Source organism: Mus caroli, chromosome 14 (genome assembly GCF_900094665.2).
Source record: "Mus caroli chromosome 14, CAROLI_EIJ_v1.1, whole genome shotgun sequence".
NCBI lineage: Eukaryota > Metazoa > Chordata > Mammalia > Rodentia > Muridae > Mus > Mus caroli.
In genome coordinates this window covers 89,480,895-89,497,191 of record NC_034583.1, presented here as the reverse complement: position 1 = coordinate 89,497,191, position 16,297 = coordinate 89,480,895, and the positions used below count along the sequence as shown (strand labels likewise).

Genomic DNA, 16,297 nt, shown 5'->3' with positions numbered 1-16,297 from the left:
TATGGAGACGGCTCGGCCAGTATAGACCCTAGCAGTACGTGGGCTATGGAGACGGCTCGGCCAGTATAGACCCTAGCAGTACGTGGGCTATGGAGGCGGCTCGGCCAGTATAGACCCTAGCAGAGAAAGCGTTGTGACCAGAGTGCAGGATCATGACTCCATGCAAAGGGAGAAAAATTTGTTCTCTGACCTCTGCTACATCATGCTTGTCTATGTACACACACACACACACACACACACACACACACAATCATTATCTGAGGGAAGGGTGGGGGGAGATGGAGAAGGGATGTTTCCTGTGGAATGTGGAAAGAATGAACAGAGAGGCAGTAGACAGAAAAGTAGATGGGGAGAAGAAGAAAACGCAGGAGCTTTGTGAAAAGCAAACGTCTGGGAAGGACGATTTTTCCCTCTCTAGGTGGGGTTTGGTGTGCTTTTCTTTTGCTCAGATAGTCATTCTTTGGAATCCACCATGACATCACTGGAATCTTACTCTATTAAACTGCTTTAGAAACATTCAGATATGCAACCAAACTAAGTTCTACTATCCTGTAAAACCAGTTTCCTTAGTCAATTATATCAAACAATTGCCTTGACTTTGTTTTCACAGAACTGACCCAGGCTGAATAAATTCAACTGACAAGTCGCTTTGTGTTTCAAAGTGCAGTCTTCTGCCTGTGCCTGAGGTGTACCGGGCAAAGGTGGAGGAAAGGGCGGACAGGCGGGCAGCTATAGACTATAGTAGACTTTGGTCTAGAGTGAGCAGTCTAAGACTTAGCAATCCAATTTTAAACTGCATAAAGAATTGCCAGCCTGGTCTACAAAGTGAGTTCCAGGACAGCCAGGGCTATACAGAGAAACCCTGTCTCGAAAAAACAAAAAACAACAGCAACAAAAAAGGTGTAACAGTTGCCATCTACACTCTTTAGTTCAATTTTTAATTTTTTTCACAACGGCAACTGCATGTCTTTCATTTTAAAATAGTAAAATGAGCCAAAAGCCTTACTTTTAAGGTATCAAATATACCTGTTGGGACTTGCTCACGCTCGTGAAAACCACAACATTACTGTTTTAGGGACATATGTCATTATAACTGTGTGTAATCTTCCAAATATTTGTGCCCCCCCCCCCATTCCCAGCTCTCTAGGGCCTTATGTGTACCACCTGGTGAACATAGGCAAGCAGGTCGAGGGGAAAAAAAAAGACTAAAGAGTGGTGTTATTTTTGCTATTTTTGAAAAAGTTAATTGAACAAATTTAATTCCTCTGATTAAAAAATTTCTCCAATATGGCTTTAAAAGGCTTTTTCTACTTACAGTAATACATAGTGAAAAAGTTTCACAATCAGCTATTGCCTTTTATTAGTAATCTTTTCCTTATAGAAAGGCGTTAGTAACTAATGACTAAGGCACTATACAATACATGACTCATGACTAAACCCATGATACAACAGTTTATAGAATTGTTATTTCTCCTTTGTTTCAAACATCTGTACATATGATTCAGAGGAAATCAGTACCTGAATAATATGTATATTTTACGTTCAAATACTAAGTCAAATTATACTTGGATGACAATCCAGATATATAATTTTCACTCTCCCCCCGCCCTTCCCTCTCTCCTTTCCTTTTTTTTTTTTTTTTTTGAGACAGGGTCTCTTGTGTAGTCCTGGCTGTTCTGGAAGTCACTTTGCAGATCAGACTGGCTTCAAAGTCAGAAATCTACCTGCCTCTGCCCACGCAGTGCTGGGATAAAAGATGTGTGCCACCATTGCCTAGTCTGCCTGTGTGTTTTTTCTTAAATGTAGAATTTTTTTTCTTGTGGAGTTTCTTTTCATAGGAACTTCTGGAAATCAGGCCCTCTGTTATCAGGGACAGATTGTATTGTGTTCTATGAAGTGGACTTACACACATATGATATAAGTAGAGGTGGATTATAACATCTGCTTGCACATCTTACTCTTTCAGATCATGCTAGGAATATTAAATGGCTACTAGATGTTTAACACTAGGCAAAAGCTGTGCTCTCAATCACTTGGGAAAATGTTACAAAACAATGAGTCTCATCCTGACCAGGACTAAACTAAACTTCGACAGGGCTCTGGCTCTGAGGAGCAGCTAGCTAGGCCTGGCAAATGGGCAGCTATCAGTCTTGCACTTGCTTTGGGCTGCTTCAGTCAACTATTTTTTTTGAGTTAGCCATGGTATATCTTGAGCTGAGTTCCTCCCCACTAAAGCCAGTTCCATTTTGTACATTATTGACATCATCATCTCCAAGAAGTTTAGGATTCAGTTGTTAGGATCTGGGAGAAAGGGCCAAACTGTTGTGTCTAGTGTGCTCCGCTGGATGCTGGACTGTAGGTAGGCCTGGAGAGTCCCAGGGTAGGGAGAGTGGAGACAGGCAAGACAACAACTTGGGGTTTAGAACAGCAGCTGTTCACCACTGTTTCTGCATGTTTTCCTGTACTTTAATAATCAAAAGCAAGTATGTGCTAATTGACTATCAGCTATGACTCTGATTTTGAGATTGTTTTTTTAAAACTAATTAATTAATTTTATTTTCTATTTTTTTAAAGATTTATTTATTTATTATGTGTAAGTACACTGTAGCTATCTTCAGACACCCCAGAAGAGGGTGTCAGATCTCATTACAGATGGTTGTGAGCCACCATGTGGTTGCTGGGAATTGAACTCAGGACCTCTGGAAGAGCAGTTAGTGCTCTAAGCCACTGAGCCATCTCTCCATCCCTTATTTATTTATTTATTTATTTAATGTATATGAGTACACTGTAGCTGTACAGATGTTTGTGAGCCATTATATGGTTGCTGGAAATTGGACTCAGGACCTCTGTTTGTTCCAACCCTGCTCACTCTAGCCCAAAGGTTTATTTATTATTATACATAAGCATACTGTAGCTATCTTCAGACACACCAGAAGAGGGTATTAGAGCTCACTATGGATGGTTGTGAGCCACCATGTGGTTGCTGGGATTTGAACTCATGACCTCTGGAAGAGCAGACAGTGCTCTTAACCGCTGAACCATTTCTCCAGCCTTGGTTTTGAGATTCTTAAATTCTTAAAAAAAAAAAAAAAAAGAGTCTCTATGTGTAGTCCATTGACTCTTCCATGATCCAAGGGTCTGGATTATAAGGATGCACTACACAAGGCATGGTCTAGCCTCAACCTCAAAATGTTGGTATGAAGGAGATTAGTCATAAGAGGAAGAGGGCAAAGCATTTGAATTACTGGCATGGAAGAGACAAGTGTATTGGAAGTGTACAAGACTGTAAGCAGTCTCCATTCAAAGTATGGTCCTGCATAATGTTCATTAGGAGTTGTTACAAATAATGATTCTTCAGCTTCATTCTCCACCTCCTTGATCACAATCCTCGAGGGCAGGATTACACACCTGTATCTTAAATTAGGACCTTGGCTGATCGTTATACTCATTAATGTCTGTCTGCTTACTTTAGAAAGGGTCTCTCACCATAGCTTAGGCTGGCCCGTAACTCACAACTTAGCCATGCCTCAGTCACCCAAATTCTGAGATTATAGATGAGAACTAACTTTTTTTTTTTTTTTTCGAGACAGGGTTTCTCTGTATAGCCCCGGCTGTCCTGGAATTCACTCTGTAGACCAGGCTGGACTCGAACTCAGAAATCCACCTGCCTCTGCTTTCCTAGTGCTGGGATTAAAGGCGTGCACCACCACACCCGGCTTGGGAACTGACTTTATTAATAGTTTAGAATTACTGTTGAGGTATGAGAACTGAGTCACGGGCAGATATGAGAGGACCAACTCCATAAGAGGCAGGAGGAGGAGAAGGTGAAGAAGGCTCAGTAAAGAGAATTTCCACACAGCAGGATGACCTGGGTCTGATCCCATAGGCTGCACAGTAAAACAGACTCCTGATAGTTGTTCTAGGATGATCGCACGTGCTCAGCACATACACATGTACAAGCATAGTCATAACAGGCACACACACAACTACAGCAACATCTGAACTGCAGAGGCAGGGTTACAGTGGCCTCTTTGTAAGGCAAAATGAAATGATTTCTAGAATATCTAGAATGTTACATCTCAGGTAGATCAAATTTGATGGGCACCGAGAACACTAGTGATTAGGGCGATATTTAACTATGAGGAAAGGGCATACTGATGGAGGATGAAAATATATTAGCAAATGTATTTAAAGGAAGAATAAAAAAGATGCCAAAAAAGTCCTCTGCTAAAGGCACTCAGTGAAAATCAGCTCAGGTGATTCAGCTATGGGATGCTGATGCTCCCACGGTGTGATGAGGGAGGAGGTCAGAAATGGAGAGCAAAAGCACCAGGTAGCAGCAGGTGGAGCCCAGTCAGCAGTCAACAACACGGATTTGCCATGCTTCCAAACTGCTAGGAAAATAACAGCTTTCCTTAACAAAATTTTAGCACAGTTTCATAAAGCCAAAGACTTCTCTGGCTCTCTTCTGATTCATCTTTATAGAATCCGTAATAGACTATAAAATAGAGACACTAGGAGACCCGGTGGATACACTCGGCAGCCAGGCAATGGAGAGTGCTAGTTAGCACCAGCATGAAGGTGATCAATACGGTTCAAGACTCAGCATGGAAAAGCCAGGAAAGGCTTGAGAGAAAAATAGAGAATATTTATGAGACTGTGCCTTTAGAGTTCAGACAAAGTACTATTGTAATGAAAGGCCTGGAAGAAGTCTGGGTCCCCTGCAAAGCAGCAGGTGCTCTCCATATCTCTATCTCTAAGAAATGAATTAAGAGACAGAGTTTCTCTATGTAGCCTTGCCTGTCCTGGAACTCACTCTACAGAGCAGGCTGGTCTCAGACTCAGAGATCTTCCTATCTCTGACTCCAGAGTGCTTGGATTAAAGCACTCTCTACCACTGACTGGCTAAGAAATTCTTTTTAAAATGACTCAGCTGTATAGCAAGGTCAGATTACGTGTGAGATTTGTATAGCATTTTGCAAATGGCTCTTAGTATATTGTCCTAGACTTAGAATAACTGATATTTTTCAAGGATGAACCATAATCAAGATTTCTTTTTTGGCAGAGTCCAATCTGTTTTTTTTTTTTTTTTTTTTTTTTTTTTTTTTTTTGGGGTGGTGGTGGTGGTGAGGTGGTTCAAGACAGGGTTTCTCTGTATAGCCCTGGCTGTCCTGGAACTCACTCTGTAGTAGACCAGGCTGGCCTCGAACTCAGAAATCCACCTGCCTCTGCCTCCCAAGTGCTGAGATTAAAGGCCTGTGCCACCACTGCCCGGCTTGAGGCAGCAGAGACCAATCTGGAGAGAGACAGCACCTTGATTTGCCCCGCTGGGGAGACTCCCCTAGGATCCTGACCCTGCAATCAGAAGCTTTTGTTAGAGCCTGGATCTCACCTTCAGCCAGGATGCTTCGCACAGGTGATCAGCCTTGGGGAGCTAGGCTTAAGACCAGAGTTAGGAATTTAGAGTGTGAACCTTGTGTGATGACACTCAGCATAATGTAACTTTTGTTATACTAACTACATGTATCTACCTTCTTGCTTATGACAGATTTGAATAAATTATATAGATGTATGGAATTGTCAAATAGTGAGAAACTGTATTTTAATAAATCTTTTAAAAATCAAAGTAAAGTGAAAAAATTATCCTCTTCACTATCCTGAAAGGGTTTGTTTGAGAATTTTAATAAGGGAATTACAAGCTCTATAAAGGGACAACTAACCTAATATTTGAGATGAAGGAGGTGGTAGGTGAAATTAATGGCAGTTTATATGCTAGTGAAGAAACATTCGGACATGATGCCACAAGAGAAATTACATAAAATCAGCTGGGTGGTGGCAGCACACACCTTTAATCCCAGCACTCGGGAAGCTGAGGCAACCGACTCAGGATCTCTGAGTTTGAGGTCTGTCTGGTCTACAGAGCAAGTGACAGGTCAGCCAAGGCTACACGGAGAAGCCCTGCCTTAAAAAAAGGGAGAGAAACAGAGATGTGAGGGGGAGGGAGGTGGAGGGGGGAGAAATTACATAAAATCAAAAGCAGAACATAGACTGAAAATATACTGTACACCATTAGCTCGACTCTGGACAACTTTAAGCAATCATACATATCACCTTGGAGTTACCAAACAAACAAACAAACAAACAAAGGACAGTGGGAAATAAAAAGGTAAATTTACTGCACTCACATGTAAAAAAATCCAACAAAACCCAAGCATAGCAATAAAGAAACCATAGCAGGCCCATCATCATCAAACTGTCTCAGGTCAACTTGGAAAGAACAATCTGCAAAGCAGCTAAAGAAACCCAGCACTCGGGAGGCAGAGGCAGGCGGATTTCTGAGTTTGAGGCCAGCCTGGTCTACAAAGTGAGTTCCAGGACAGCCAGGGCTATACAGAGAAACCCTGTCTCGAAAAAAAAAACAAAAACAAAACAAACAAACAAAAAAAGAAATGCATCCTAGCGAGAGATAGAGGTCAAGAGAACACATCCTACCGAGGGGCAAAGGTCAGAAGAACATATCCTAGTGAGAGCAAAGGTCAAGAGAACATATCCTAGAGGGACTAAGGTCAAAGAACCTGTTCTACTGAGAAACAAGTCAGGATAACACATTCTAGTGAGGGACAGAGAAAGATCAGGAGAACATGTTCTAGTGAGAGTCTTTAGGTTAGGGTTTCTGTTGCTGTGAAGAGACACCATGACCAAGGCAACGCTATAAAGGACAGCATTTAACTGAGGTTGCCTTACAGGTTCTGAGGTTCAGTCCATTACTATCAAGTGGGAGCATGGCAGAGTCCAGGCAGGCTTGGTGCAGAAGGAGCTGAGAGTTTTACATCTTGTTCCGAAGGCAAACAGAAGACTGGCTTGTAGGCAACTAGGAGGAGGGTCTCAAACTGCCCCCCCCCGCCCCCCACCCCCAGTGACACACTTCCTCTTACAAGGTCACACCTACTCTGACAAGGTCACTAACTCCCTGGACCAAGTATATCAAAACTACCACAGAGACAAAAGTCATGAAAACATATTTCAGTGAGGGACAAAGGTCAGGAGAACAGCATTTTGTCAGAAGCAGTGTTAAACTAAGAAATAAAAACATCTTTCAAATCCCCCAAATTAGGTAAGAATGAGGCACAGAAGGAAGTCAGCCTCACACACCCCTCCTCTCTTCCCCTCCCTCCTTTCCTGGAGAGGAACTGAACTTGGGGCCTTGTTAATGTTAGGAACATGCTCTGTCTCTGAATTGTATTCCCAGTCCTCTTTTGAATTCCTTGAATTTTTTAGACAAAGTCTTACTAAGGTGCTGAGGCTAACCATATACTCTTTTGATAACCCAAGTAGGTCTTTAACTTAAAATCCTTTCCTGAGTAAGAAAACTATAGGCCTGAACTGCCAGGCCCAGCTAACTTCAAATTTTACCTGGGCAAAAAGTTTTTCCAGAAACAAAACTGAGCCCAGCAATCCCATGTCCACTTAACTGAAAATGTGATTCAAACATTTAATTGTTCCTGAAACATAATTCACAATAGCAGAAAGGTAGGAAGAGCCTGAATGTTTATCAGAGAATGAATGAACTATAAATCTATGGTAAATATACAAATACATGGAACAGAATATTATTTACTAGTAAAATGTCACAAAGTATAAGGTATATGCTACAATGTAGATGAACCTAGAAAACAGTAAGCTCAATAAAAGAAGCTAGATACACAAGGTCAGAACCTGTATGATTCTGTTTATCCAATGCTGCTGAGTAGGTAAACACACAGAGAAGCCAATAGGTCTGTCTGTTTAGACAGATGAAAGTCAGAGGCTGGGGGTGGGTATGAGTGATTGCTTAGTGGGCGCAGGCTTTATTATGTAGTAAAAGAAATGTCTTAGAACTAGTTAGAAGTGATTGCACCATATTCTGAATGAATGTAAGATGGTTTACTTTACAATGATTAATTTTATGACACGTAAGTTTCACCTGGGAATTAAAAACCAATGATGAATCATAAAACATAAAAATGAGATATTAGGCTTTATCAAAATTAAAAAAAGTTCATACATCAAGGAACAGTAACAAGAGGATGCAAGACAACACAAAACCTGGGAGAATGTATTTGCAATCACTTATGTGCTAAAGGACTGCAATCCAGAATACAGAGAACTCCTGCCAATCAACAATATCAAGCCAAAACATACAACAAAAAATCAGAGGAAATGAGTTGAAAACATATACCTATGGTTGAGAGGCCCTCATTAATTCATATTTCAATTAAGTTGTCACTGAGACTGTATTAAGATAGGTGGTATCTGGGTTAGGGATATAGCTCTGTCTCTGGACTTTATACTGGGTTCCACCCTCAGCTTAGTAACAAATACGTGAATAACAACAACATAAACACCAAGAGGTGAAATTTAAGAGGGGTTGAGACCCTCATGGTAGAGTGCCTTGTAGAGGGATTTTAATCTAGCAACATGACTGCTCTGGCAAGGGACCACATCCAAAGACCGTCCCGGTCTGTGCGATCCAGGTGGAATCACACACCTTTCACCTCCCTGGCTAGAATTTAGACACACCTTAATTCAATGAAGGTAAAATTGATTTGTAGAAGGAAGCAGACATGTTTAAAAGTGTCGAATTGTGGGGCATAAAAATGATGAGTAAGAGAAAGATTGAAGGAATGAGTCAGAGATAGGAGATGCCCAACTCACAAAGAACAGACAGGAAAGAGAGGTGACTTAAGAGGTACAAAGAGAGATGGGGATAGAAAGAGGAGACAGTTTTACTGGGATAGTTTTACAGAGACAGGGTTGCAGGTGAAGACAGAACTAGCCAGAGAATAAGAAGGAGCCAGGAGATTACAACAGATTGTCAGAGTTAGTTTGGGGTCAAGCAGAGCAATTCAGTGAGAAGCTGAGAGAAGTCAGTTTCAATCAGTCAGCTTGGAGAGGAGTTTGGACCCGAACAGCCCATGGTGGGAGGTTCCTTCTGCAGACAGCTGGGCTCAGGTTGGATGACAAAAGTAGCTAACCACAAGTCTGGGAGCAAACCATTGAGCAGCACTCCTCTGTGGTCTCTGCTCCAGTTTCTATCTCCAGGTTTCTGCTTTGGTTTTCCTCAATGAAAGACTGTAACCTGTAAGCCAAATAAGCCCGTCCTTGCCTCAGGTAGCTTTCTCCACCATGGTGTTTATTACCCCAACAGGAATGAAACCACAACAGGAGTCCTGGCACTTGGTATGCAACTTATGTTGGTCTCAAACTCACAGAAATGCCCTTGCCTCAGCCCCTCCCAAGGGCTGCAGTTTCTTTCCTTTCTTGTTTGATTGTTTTGGATAGTGGTTTCTTTTTGTGCCCTAGGTTCTCCATGGACTCCTAATGATAGTCTTTTTCCCTTTGCCTACTGAGTGCTGGGTTACATGCGAGCCTTAGTGCTGGGTTTCCTTTGATGACGTCACTCCTGCTTGTACCTAGGAATGCGCTAGAACTGACTTGTAGCAACAGTAAATTTGTAGAATTCTGTGAGGTCGTCGTTAAATGCAATCAAAATTAAAATTTACATAACTGTATACAAAGGTCAATTCTATTAAAGGCAAGGGAACATGTAGTCAAATGTTCATGAAATGTTACTTTACATTTCCTCTGTGAAGTTCACAGGTGTTACTAAACCTAGACAGTCTAAGTCTCATAACAGTGTTTGCTGACAACCTTTCTTCATAAGGCTTGGTGGTTATTCATAAAGGCAGGCTATGGTTCGTCCTATGCCACAGATACGAGTAAGCACAGACAACAGAGCTCCTCCTCCACTCCTGCTGTCTTCATTGTTGGCATCTGACCACATTCCATTGTGTCCACCTTAATCTCGGATGTTTCTCACTCTCATTTCAAAGTTTAGCGTAGAGACCCTCTTACCATTAAAGGTGCCTTATCAGTAGATACTACATGGACAAAGGGACAGGCTCTGAAGAAGACAAAGAAGCCAAGCATGGTGATGCATATAGCACTCAGACACTGTGGCAGCATGCCCAAGACCTTCACAGGTTCCAGCCAGTGGGCCAACACTGAGTGGGCAAGGTGAACATGTGGTCTGTTCTTGATAGGCTACTTGACAAAAGCCTTTAGAACATTTTTAAAGAAAAGATTTATTTATTTTATGTGAGTACAATGTACAAGGTCATTCTCTTTACACACACCAGAAGATGGCATCAGATCCCATGACAGATGGTTGTGAGCCACCATGTGGCTGGGAATTGAACTCAGGACCTCTGGAAGAGCAGTCAGTGCCCTTGAGCGCTGAGCCATCTCTCCAGCCCTCCCAAGAACATTTTCTTAGTTAGTGATTAATGTGGGAATGCCCAGCCTATTGTGGGTGAGGCCACCTCTGGGCTGGCGGTACTGGGTTCCATAGGGAATCAGACTGAAATAGTTACGAGGAACAGCACGTCTCCATGATGCCTGCATTTGTTCCTGCTTCCAGGTTCCTGTCCTAACTTCCTTTGATGATGAACAGCAATATGGAAGTGTAAGCCAAAACAGCAATATTAAGACCAACTAAGCCAAGCTTCCAGTCATAACCAAGAAACTACCTGCAACTGATACAACTCACAAAGAATAGAATCTCACTGGCTATGCCAACCACACTCAGTGCAGCCCCGTGCCAGTAGTAGTTGGCCAACACGAAGCAAACTAACTCAAGGGTATTTTTGTGGACTGCTTGTTTCATTTTGATTTGTTTTGTCTTGATTGTTTTTGATTTGATTTGTTTTTGTCTCTCTGTTTTTTAACTTTTTTGGAGATAGAACACAAGGTTGGGTGAGTGGGGAGATCTGGGAGGAATCCGGGGAGGGGTAAACATGATCAAAATATAGTATATGAGAAACTTTTCTCAAAAAAAAAAAAATAAAAAGGATTAGTCTTTTCAATTAAACAGAAACTTTAGAAATTTCAAGTATTTAAAAAAATCATATGTCAGTGAGAAACATGTCAACAAATCAGCCAAAGTTGTTTTGCTAGTGGATATTCTCAGAGGCTGAGGCTCTGGCTCGCCTTCTTTACACTTCCTCGTGCTGGGCATTCAGTCTCCCTGCTGTTCTGCTTTGCCGTACACGCTAAGCTGTTTAGGAGTCTCAACATTCAGTGAAGTTTACAAGTTTGAAATCATTTTGCAACCAGCTTATTTTCACAGTGCTCAGCAAATAACTGTAGGTGTTAACAGGGCATGCAGAGGCGAGCGCCATGCTTCTGGGTCTTCCGATCCAGCTACTCACCTCTTGTGAAAGCTGTCCTACTTGGTTCTTTTGATGGTCCAGATCTTTTAAAATTAATGAATTTTGTTTTTCTAACTGAAGAACTCTTCTTGCCAAGTGGACACTAGGTAAATAAAATGAAAAGCACTTATGTACACCAAAGTAGAATGCTGCTTAAACACACAACAGGTATTTGTATGCTAGAAAGTGGACCCATCCTTTCCTAGTAACACACATAGTAACAGAAAGCAATGGCAATACAAAGCAAAGAATGCTGCAAGAGCAAGAATTTACCAACGCTGACCTCTGAAAGTAACAACCCTGACATTTCCATATGGTAAGTGTGGATTACTTGACTATAGTTTTGGCCCTGCCCATTGAAGCAGAATTACATTATGTTACTAGCTTGACAGAAAAGAGAGCCATTTATAGCTTTCTCATTTTAACAAAAGTTTCCAAATTACAAATTACTTGAAATTATTACCTGAAATTATTTGAATATTGTGTGCAAAAATCTGAATTATTAAAATTATTATTTGAAATTACTTGAATATTACGTGTAAAAGCTTACATTTTGGAAAGTGTTTATCCTAGTCAATATTATGAATTTTGTAATACAGAACATAATCCAACAGGTTTCCCACTGCATGTGGAGGTGGAAGAGGCGTGTAACATGCGGAGAACGACCACAGTACAGGCAGAGTCTGTACGAAAGGAACCCCCTTCCTTCCAGTGTTTTATGTCCCCATCCCCTGCAGGGTTTTAAGTCTGGATCCTAGGCTGGCCTCAATCCCTGCTCCCCGTACGTTAGTCCAAGTGTTAGGATAACAGGCACATACCCACAGCCCACCATGCTCTGCACTCTATAACTGTCCTTGGTTTGTTTGGTTGGTTATGGTTTTTCAAGACAGGGTTTCTCTGTGTAGCCTTTGCTCTCTAGGTAAACAATTCCAAGGACTGAAAGGAAACAATGGTTTTTTGAAGAAGTACTGGTAATGCTGAGAAATCATGCTGCTCTCATGACCTACACTGTATTTTCATGTTCTATATTAGTTAACCTATCAATTTAACCTATGAATGGAGAATTCACAAAATCCAAAGAACTTCTCACAATGTTGAGTTTTTTTAAATTAGATATTTTCTTTATTTACATTTCAAATGTTATCCCCTTTCCTAGTTTCCTCTCCGAAACCCCCCTATCCTCTCTTCCCTCCCCCTGCTCCCCAACCCACCCACTCCTGCTTCCTGGCCCAGGCATTCCCCTATACTGGGACATAGAACCTTCACAGGACCAAGAGCCTCTCCTCTCATTGATGACCGACTAGGCCATCCTCTGCTACATATGCAGCTAGAGCCATGAGTCTCTCTGTGTGTTTTGTTTGATTGGTGATTTAGTCCCAGGGAGCTCTAGGGTTACTGGTTAGTTCATATTGCTGTTCCTCCTAGGGGCTGTAAACCCCTTTAGCTCCTTGGGTACTTTCTCTAGCTCCTTCCTTGAGGACCCTGTGCTCCGTCTAATGGATGACTGTGAGCATCCACTTCAGTATTTGTCAGCACTGGCAGAGCCTCTCAGGAGACAGCTATATCAGGCTCTTGTTAGCAAGCTCTTGATGGAATCTACCATTGTGTCTGGGTTTGGTGGTTGTTACAGAGACAAAGTTCGGAGCAGAGACTGAAGGAATGACCATCCAGAAACTGACCCATCTGGGGATCCATCCCATAGACAATCACCAAACCCAGATACTTGGCAGAGTCCTACAAGATGTTTTGTTTGTTTGTTTTTAAATTTTTCACCAAATAGCCGGGCAGCAGTGGCGCATGCCTTTAATCCCAGCACTTGGGAGGCAGAGGCAGGTGGATTTCTGAGTTCGAGGCCAACCTAGTCTACAGAGTGAGTTCCAGGACAGCCAGGGCTCACAGAGAAACCCTGTCTTGAAAAACAAAAAAACAAAACAAATTTTTTTTCCACCAAATAACCGTACAGAACAAAATGAAGAATTCATTTAAATAAATATCATCTAACACATTTATGCCTGAGGACTGTTCATCCAAAGTAAAACATACAACTTTTCATAAATGTTTATAGAGTGATCTCAACAGTGTGCCTATATCTAATATTCATTGATCTGGCATGGTATCTGCCAAGTAGTTGACATTACAGATGACAATGAAGTAGTCTTCATTTATTGACAACACTTCTCTAACAAATTATGTACTAAAATATATAACAATATGCAAGTAGCACAATAAACACCAACTTACAGTGTAGAGTTGTGCAGCTCTCAGAACATCAGAACTTGAGACCATTTCTACCACCCCCACAAACAGTCATTCTTTGTCTTTTTCCACTCTTTATTAAATGCCTCTTAACCCTCCACTCCAATTTAGAGAACCTCTAAACATCTTTCTTCTTATAAAGGAATTCATAGTTTACATTTTATTAATTTTTTTACTCTAAAAACAATACTTTATATATCAACAATGAAATTTGCATATTAACCCTGTTATAGAATTTGACATAGTTTTGTACAGAAAACAATTCAGGTTACAAAACCTCTCCCTTCAGGGGTGGGGAGGGGATCAGGTTTTCTTTGTTAGTTAATATAACAACTGTATAGTTTGGAGTTTCTCCTTGTTTCCTTGCTGTCTTGGAACTTTCTTTGTTTACCAGTCTGGCCTTGAACCCAGAGATCCACTGACCTCTGTCTACTGAGTGCTGGGACTAAAGGTGTGTGCCATCACAAGTGGCTTTAGTCATATATCACATATCTTTTAAAAATTTTTTTTTGGTTTTCTGAGACAGGGTTTCTCTGTGTAGCCCTGGCTGTGATGGAACTTGCTGTTTAGACCATGTTGGATTTGAACCCAGAGATCCACTGACCTCTGTCTACTGAGTGCTGGGACTAAAGGTGTGTGCCATCACAAGTGGCTTTAGTCATATATCACATATCTTTTAAAAATTTTTTTTTGGTTTTCTGAGACAGGGTTTCTCTGTGTAGCCCTGGCTGCCCTGGAGCTCACTCTGTAGACCAGGCTGGCCTCGAACTAAGAAATCCGCCTGCCTCTGCCTCCCAAGTGTAGTCACATATCTTAATGTTGCTTTTGGATTAAATCTGTTGGTTTTAACTATGCCTGTGAACTCCATATTTTACATTACTAGCTCTAATTTTGTCTGTTTAATTAAAAACCCTGATTATTATCAACCACACTTTTATCTTCTTCCTTACCTTTCATACATATATATATACACATATATATACATATACATACATATATACACACATACATATATATAGTATATATGTATATACATATATACACACATATACATATTGGGTGTAGTTTCTATATTTTGGTTACTCACAGAACATACCCTTTAGGGTCTTTCTAAATAATAATTTATCAACAAATGTATGCTGAAGGTATTGACAACATTTGTGTAATAATGCTTATAAAACAAAGGACACAGTCAAATTCATTTACAAAGAAGTATAAATGAGAGAAAATTTTTATGCAAATAAAACCTCTTTTTTCTATTAAGGAATGAGAGATGCTAAAAATAATGACATGTTAACAGTCACCTGTTTAACAGCATTCTGAGAGGACAGTGACTTGGTGATAGGAAGTGAAGTACATTACACTGCTCACTGGTTTGGGCAACTTGTGTTTAGCAAACTGCTCTTATGCAGATATAGTGACAAAGTAAATAAAAAAAAAATCAGATGATGTAAACACTGAAGGAAGGAACTGTATGCCAGTGTTTTAGTGTTAGCCTAAGGATAGTGTCCTAATAAGAATGCACCTGGTTTTAGTTCAGGCATCGTGAGAGAGAAACCCCATTCACGGCTGATGAAAGTGTTAGAGTTTGGGAATGAAATGGTGGTGGATCCCACACCTCTTCAGATCTCCACAGGCACCACACACAGGTAGAGCAGAGACATATGCACAGGCAAAACTCTTATACACATAAAAGTAAAATAAAAAATATAGGAAAGAATCAGAGAAATCCAACAGGCAGAAAACTTTAAAAATGAAAACTGTTCTACACTATCTCCCATCCTCTGGATCAGCACAAAGGAAGAGTGATCCACTAGGAAAACAGAGTGTACCGTGTCACCGTGCAGTGCAGGAGCACAAACAGCACATGACCAGAAAGCCGGGTTTGCTACTTTCACATAGTTGCTACTCAAAAAAAACATCACTTCACATTTTCAAGTTTTATCATGTCACAAAGTTAATCTCACTTTAATCTACTTCAATTATATAAGCCCTTCTGGCTTTCCACATTGTGTACCAGAAAGCTTGTTTTAAGAAGGTCTGCAATTATTTATGCTTGCAGGAGACCTCAAAGTGCAAGATACTTTACTGTATGCTTACACACTTATCAGAAACTTTAGAATTCTGCATCAAGTGAGAAACATAATCTGCTGCTATCATCTCACAGGAAATCAGCAGTGCAGTGCCCCCAGAAATGGACTCAGATAAACAAACCAACCAACCAACCCCAAATGTCCATGTTTCAGGTATTTTAAAGGCTTCATTAAAATTTTAAAACAGGGCTGGTGAGATGGCTTAGCGGTTAAGGGCATTGACTGCTCTTCCAAAGGTCCTGGGTTCAAATCCCAGCAACCACATGGTGGCTCATAACAATCTGTAATGAGATCTGATGCCCTCTTCTGGTGTGTCTAAAGTCAGCTACAGAACTTCTGTAGAGCCCGTGCCTTAGCGGAAGCTGCAGATGACTTTAAATTGTTCACAAGCGGCCGAGTTCGAGACCCTACAGCCTAACTGAAAAGGGTTGGATCCAGACATCTAGAGATGTCAGACTCTAGAGAACTTAGAAGGGATGGGATGGAAACTGGAGGGGTTTTTTGCCGGAATCCTGGCTATCAAGACCATTTCCCAGACGCTCACAGCCGCTAAGGAATCTCAGGCTGCCTGAGTCCTCCAGAGGGAGCGAGAGTCCCGTCTCTATGATCCAGGAGACGTCGAGGCGGGCCTCTCTACCCCGTCCGGTGAGGCTGCGCATGCGCAGTAGCTGAAGCGCTGGAAAGATGGCGGAGGAAGGG

The 16,297-nt window shown here is 41.3% G+C and overlaps 1 protein-coding gene across 4 annotated transcripts in view; it reads right to left on the bottom strand.

Annotated features, from left to right (window-relative positions):
• Pibf1 (progesterone immunomodulatory binding factor 1) overlaps positions 1–16,297 on the bottom strand; it is a 159,496-nt gene that overhangs the window by 45,771 nt on the left and 97,428 nt on the right. For all 4 annotated transcript variants that reach the window (XM_021181398.2, XM_029468942.1, XM_029468943.1 and 1 more), the window contains exon 14: positions 11,250–11,352. In XM_021181398.2, coding sequence (XP_021037057.1) covers positions 11,250–11,352 — 103 coding nt within the window. The remainder of the gene's footprint in view (positions 1–11,249; positions 11,353–16,297) is intronic.